General features: G+C 40.7%; 1 protein-coding gene across 4 annotated transcripts; it reads right to left on the bottom strand.

The window, feature by feature from the left end:
• Positions 1–232: 232 nt before the first annotated feature.
• On the bottom strand, positions 233–5636 carry NXT2 (nuclear transport factor 2 like export factor 2). Of its 4 annotated transcripts, XM_029930220.1 has the most exons (5): positions 5504–5636; positions 5299–5383; positions 4191–4277; positions 2541–2685; positions 233–1199 (listed from the first exon to the last, which is right to left on the bottom strand). In XM_029930220.1, the coding sequence occupies exons 2-5, from the start codon at positions 5311–5313 to the stop codon at positions 1018–1020; spliced, it is 429 nt and encodes a 142-aa protein (XP_029786080.1). In that variant the 5' UTR covers positions 5314–5383; positions 5504–5636; the 3' UTR covers positions 233–1017. The 4 variants fall into 4 exon arrangements, with proteins under 4 accessions (XP_029786080.1, XP_029786078.1, XP_029786081.1 ...); XM_029930218.1 differs by having other exon boundaries at positions 5299–5636; XM_029930221.1 differs by lacking the exons at positions 5299–5383; positions 5504–5636 and adding an exon at positions 5018–5094.
• Positions 5637–6302: the final 666 nt, after the last annotated feature.

Raw genomic sequence — 6302 nt, 5'->3', positions numbered from 1 at the left:
ACCCTTTTTAACTTTTGGCCAACCGTGGATCTTTCCATTTCTCACTCCCCATTCTCCCATTAAAGCTATATTTGTCCGGGGCGCCTGGGTGGCTCAGTCGGTTGAGCGTCCGGCGTCGGCTCAGGTCATGATCTCACAATTCGTGAGTTCAAGCCCTGTGTCGGGCTCTGTGCTGACAGCTAGCTCAGAGCCTGGGGCCTGTTTCAGATTCTGTGTCTCCCTCTCTCTCTCTGACCCTCCCCTGCTCATGCTGTCTCTCCCTCTCTCAAAAATGAAAAAAGAAAACATTTTTTTTAAAAAGCTATATTAGTCCTACTATACCATCCAGTACCTAAAGTTATAAACTTGGAGCTGCCACCAAAAATTTTTAAGTAGTTTTACTTTGAAAACCACTGCATATATATCTAATGCTCAAGTATCAACTAGGAACATTTTAGTAAATTAATTCATTCCATAAGGAAACATGCCGACATAAAATAAATGGAAAATGATGACTGAACATCTCTATATGCTAGTTCATCAGGGTAGCTATGCAAATCTAAATTAGTAATACTTTCACTGAATTGGTTTGGAAAAACCTTAGGTTAAAATGGCATTACCAGCACTTACTGGCAATGGCTCTATGTTTTACTAAAAAATTGATCTAATAACAACGAAAAACTCCACTTTCTCCCAGAGAGTTATGTTGTGCCGATATACCACAGATAGGATTATAAAAGGATTTCATTTTTGCAGTAGGCTGGGCTCACAGTGAGTATGTAAATACAGTAACCATACATACAATATTACTTTAAGAATGTCATTAGTGAAATATATCTATAAGGCATGTAAAAAACTAGCATTAAAGCTCTTAAGGGCAATGATCCAAACTGGCAGCTGCTAGAAAAGGCGCTGCTATGAATAAAAAACTATTAAAGACACATAGTTTTGTCACACACTATAATGCTTCCACAATGAAATGAATTACTTCACATAAATTTCTGTTGCTGGAACTAACGGACCAAAGAAGAATGGACTTTAAGTACTAGCCCAATCTTGGAAACGGAAGCAATCGCTTGCAATCTTCCACACAGTGCTTTGAGGATTAGGCTGTGCAGTCAGCAGGAAGTTCTGGTTGAAGTAGTGTTGTTTGTTTCCATCAAACCTCACAGTTCCACTGGTCACAACGAGAACTGTGGTCTGGGCCTGAGTAGCTTGCTCTTCACCCACATTAAGAAAAAAATAAAAGAGACGAAAAGAGGTCACAGTTTCTGTCAATAAGCAATTTTTCAGGCTTAAACTACAATGCTTATAATTTAACACAGCAAAAGAGATTAATCAACTTTCTCTACCTTGAGCCTAATCTTGAGCCTGTGCTCTTGAAAAGCAGAAAACTAAAGAATCATTTCAAAGCAGATTAAAATTATTTTCAGTCCAGAAAGATTTAGGGCACACTAAAGTTTCTAAATGAAGAGCTTATATCTAGCACAGGACCCTTTGGTTCCTGCATTTATTAATACTTCATTGGGGTTCTAACAGAGTGGTTTCTTAGTTTGCTTCTTTGAAAATGTTTTTTAATGTTTATTTATTTTTGAAAGAGAGACAGAGCACAAGCAGGGGAGGGACAGAGAAGAGATGCAGAATCAGAAGCAGGCTCCAGGCTCTGAGCTGTCGGCACAGAACCCAACATGGTCCCTGAACCCACAGACCGTGAGATCGTGACCTGAGCCCAAGTCGAACACCCAACCAACTGAGCCACCCAGGTGCCCCCTTAGTTTGCTTCTTAAGCTATTGCTTTTTTCAAGAACTATGAAGGAAGAAAAAAATTACCCTAAACTACTACTTCAGACACTTAGGACCAACTCCACCTAAAAGTTAATCTTCTATACTGTATCATCTACCTGGATTCATATTCTGTCTTGCCAAATCATCTTTTCCATAAAAGAGTACATTTCTTCTGTGAAATTTTATTAGGGGATAAGGTAAGAAAACACACTTATCAGAGACTGATACAATTTTTCTCTGGAAACATTTCAAGTCACAAAAGGCAACTATTTAGGGACAGTAGATAATTGGTCCTCTCCATCAACCAAAATCACATTTAGTCTCAATTTCTTACTAACTTTAATAAACCATCATTGCACAATCCACCAAAATCAACTAGAGGTCCTCTGGAGTGAGATGCATCTAAAGGAAGACCAAAAGTTTGATTTCACAGCTGAAGTTTTCATTTTTAAAAAGTTTATTTATTTTAAGAAAGAGAAAGAGAGAGCAAGCTGGGACGGACAGAGAGAGAGAGGAGAGAGAGAATCCAAAGCTGATAGCATGGAGGCCAATGTGGGGCTTGAACTCACCAACTGTGAGATCATGACCTGAGCCAAAACCAAGAGTTGGATGCTTAACTGACTGAGCTTCCCAGGTGCCCCTGAATATTTCATTTTTAACTTACTCAAAGAAGTTATTACTTCCATGGCTAAAAGTTGTTCATTTACTTTTGGTGTTAAAGCTTAGTGCTTGCTAAAAGGAAGACAAAAGACGACACTGAAAGAGCATGATCTTACCATGAACTGGCTGGCAATCTAGCATATTGACCTGGAACTCACTAGAAGGCAACGTCTCAAAGAAATTGGCTAGGGCTTCCAGCCCTGTAACAGCATTCCCATTCCATATTAAAGTGGCCTGGTCCAGATACAGCCTGGTTAGTGCCTAAAGTAAAAAAGATAAAGATTTTTGTTTCTGGGAAGCATTTTATAGAAATGGGTGAATGGTTACAGGCTGCAGATAGACATTTCCACAGCGCTACCTCCATCTTTGCTTCCCGCGCCCCCTACTGCTGGAAGACATTGTTAGCAAGGTGGCGGCCTTAGAATCTTGGCCAGAATAGAAATTTCATTTTAGCCACAAACACTTGGCTCCAAACGGGAAGACGGTTATAAAGTTTTGCTTTCCGGGTTAAAATGAAGTAAATGATTACAAGGTTCCAGCATATGCAGCCCCAAATCAGCTTTAGTCTCCCTCTGTTTTCTAGTTCTGAGAATTAACAAAGTTATCAGTCAGGTACTACCGGTACATTCCAACCCTAGTGTTCCTATACATGTGAGTCATTTAATGTTTGAGCCATTTAATGTTGTAGATGTTAGGAAGAATTCCTTTTACTACTACTAAAACAGCGTATTTTGTTCAAAGGAACCGCGAATACTTGCTAAAGCAGAGTCTTTGATAAGTCAAGTAGGTAAGGCTGAAATTAAGCAAAATCCAACAGTTAACTCCTTGGTCATAGGAGTTTAGTGTGTCACAGGACACACTATTTGCTTAATTCTAAAATTACACTTGGATTAAAACACAAGCCCACTATCTTGACTCTGGTATAACTATGACTATATTGCCTTTTTTTTTTTTGCTACTTCGTTTTTGAAAGCAGCAAGACACACACACAAAAAAATCTATTGTCAGCTCCGCTGCCCTCTCCATGACATCAAACATCAAGTACCAGAAACTTCTTTTATCTTCTGCCTTAAAAAAAAGACATTTTTAAAGATAAAATATTAACTTCTGTATTTGCAACATAAAGAGCATTCTCTAAAGCAATCCTATGTGGATAAAGACCTAGGCAAGACTGGAGCACACACTGAAAGAATTACTGAGAAGATACTGCTCAGGGATAAATCACAACAAAAAAGCTGACAAAGTGAGAACTTGCTCTGTTGAATACTAAAAGTATCCGAGCCATGTGGATCCTATTTCTGAGTGCCAACTATAGCTGTGAGCTTTAATCAGAAATTATTAATATATGAAATTAAACTGGCAAATCAAGGAACAGTCCCCATAATGCCAGACTCCTTCACTAGCACTAATACTATTTTAACCATCTTGGCTGAATGATGGGATTAAAAACCTAACATATTTAAGTTAATATGTCAGGTGCCATGTCAAGTGCAGTAAGTTAATTCCCATTTACCACCATAAAAATAAACTGAAGTTAAGAAAGCTTGGCAATTTGCCCAAAGTCACTGAGTTGGGTAAATGCAAAGCTGAACTACGATTCCAGAGCCCACACTTCCATGATATCACACCAGTCCTTCCCTAAACAATACACTTTATTAGAAAAAAAGCAAGTCCACAATCATTGCTTATGCGAGTCAGATGAAAGGCTAAGAAAAAACAAAAAACCCTGATATTTAATAAAGAGTAATAGAGTCTATAACACTCACCCGTCTTCTTCTGTCCATTGTCTCATAGTAAATATTGACAAATTCCTCAGCAGCTCTACATGCCTGATCTACATGAGTTTTAAAATCCTACAAGGAAAAATTCATAAAGCATACGTTACCACCCCTCCAATTCCTAACAGAGAGAAAACCACCAACAGAAGCTGATGATTCATTTCAATCACTTTGTAGCTCCATACACACTCCACATTCTTCCATATAAATTTGGACACTGCAAAGTTCAGGCCTCAAAAGTTTCCAGTTTTTACATTTTTCACCATTCTAAGGTACATATTAAGGACATACTCATCCCTCATTAGTGAATTTTTTCCTCAAATATGAATTTATAATCTTTTCTTGGTAACTGGTACTTTTAAGTACTTTTTAAGCTTCCAATATTTTACCATTCACCCTAATAAAAATGATGCGGTCTGAACCTTAAAAGGGGCGGGGGGGGGGGGGGGGGGGGAAAAGCATTGAGTTCTCTAAGCCAGAAGCTATAAGGAGGAGCTGTTCAGTGGGGAAAAAACAAGGGTACAAATAAAGTTCAATAAAATACTTGAAAAACGAGATAGGAAACTTCCTCGTGTTACATAAAAATTCACTGGCGCTTGTAAAACAAAAAAAAAACAACAAAACTGTAAAACCAGAGAAGAGAGATGCTGTTGGAGTTTTCTCCTGCAGAGAGATTAAGTACCTTTTCCCCCAGCCATTCACTGAGCCCAGCCTATTATTTGAATTAAGATTAAGTTTCATTTCTCTGTCAGGTGATGTAAAGTTATTCAGAGAAGGGGATAATGGAGAAAAAAGATCGCAAGCCATAAACAGACCCCAACACTCCCGCCTCCCTCCAATTCCCATCTCGGGTGCTTTCCAGCAACCCAAAGTGACTGCACTGACGCCGGGGGTCGGGGGACGGGGGTGGCGCGGGGGGCGGGTAAGTTAGGGATCGAAACTGGCTACGGAGAGCAGACCCCGCCCCGCAGCCCGGCGGCCCAGGCCCTGATTCGCCAGTGGACCACGTGACCACCAACCTGCCCGGCCCCGTGCCCATCCCCTCAGCCGCCCGAGCCTAGGTATACAGGCACCCTGCCGCGGCCCGGACACTCACCACAGATGCAGCCATCAGGGGGCTCGTGGCACTCTGTTCCTGCCGTGGCGGCGTCCCTAGCTCCTCACGTGTCCGTCTCTCTCGGCTACAGGAGGATCAAATATTTAGGGAGAAAGCTAAACCCGCCAAACGCCAAATTCTCTAGCCGCCCATTATCTCCCGGAAGTAGGTCGGTCCGTTGTTAAAAGCACCCCGACGTTCTAACCTTAAGTACTATTTCCTTCAGTTCCGTCCGTACCCTCCCACTCGTTTCTTGTATTCGCTAGTTTGATATTTCTCTACTTCGTCAGGAAGAAAAAATCACTCCGCTTTAGTTAATTAGATATTGAAACCGAAAGTATCCATTTTCCCAAGGACGTGGGGCAAGCTAAAAAGATGTAAACGGTCCAATAGGAGGGCTTCTTGGCTCCAGGAGGCGGGGCCAACGCTGGCCGAAAAACCAATGAGAAACACGGAGAGAGACCTGCATCAGTTGCCCATAGGAAAAAGGGGTGGGGCTTGGGGAAGGTATGAAATCATACTGCGCATGACTGGTGGAGAACGTTTAAAGTTCTGGAACATTCTGGAAGAATCTAGCCTCACTGAATTGACTCCCAAAGGTCTCAGTAGCGTTTCCAAAATTATTCACAATTTGATTTTGGGCTATTCATGAGGAAAGGCTTATCAAGTTCCTTCATTCTAAGATGCATTTTTTTGTCTTTCAGACCTCAAATAAAAAGTACTATACACCGCCACTCACCTGCCTTCTGCAACTTACTCTCTTAACAACAGCTAAAATTTTACTGGTGACCATGAGCAAAGTACTTTCCTAAACATTTTAATCCATAGTCACGTATTACTTCAATAACGTATGAGACAATCATCTGTTTTATAGTTAAGGCACAGCGTGATTAAGTAACCTGTTTAGGGTCACAAACTAGTTAAGGCTCAAGTGAAACAATTTACGACTGCAAACCGACTACATTCTTCAGCATCCTTTAATACTGTTCACCTCAAAGGTACCG

Source organism: Suricata suricatta, chromosome X (genome assembly GCF_006229205.1).
Source record: "Suricata suricatta isolate VVHF042 chromosome X, meerkat_22Aug2017_6uvM2_HiC, whole genome shotgun sequence".
NCBI lineage: Eukaryota > Metazoa > Chordata > Mammalia > Carnivora > Herpestidae > Suricata > Suricata suricatta.
The sequence above is the reverse complement of the archived record's forward strand: the minus strand, read 5'-3'. Positions and strand labels throughout refer to the sequence as shown.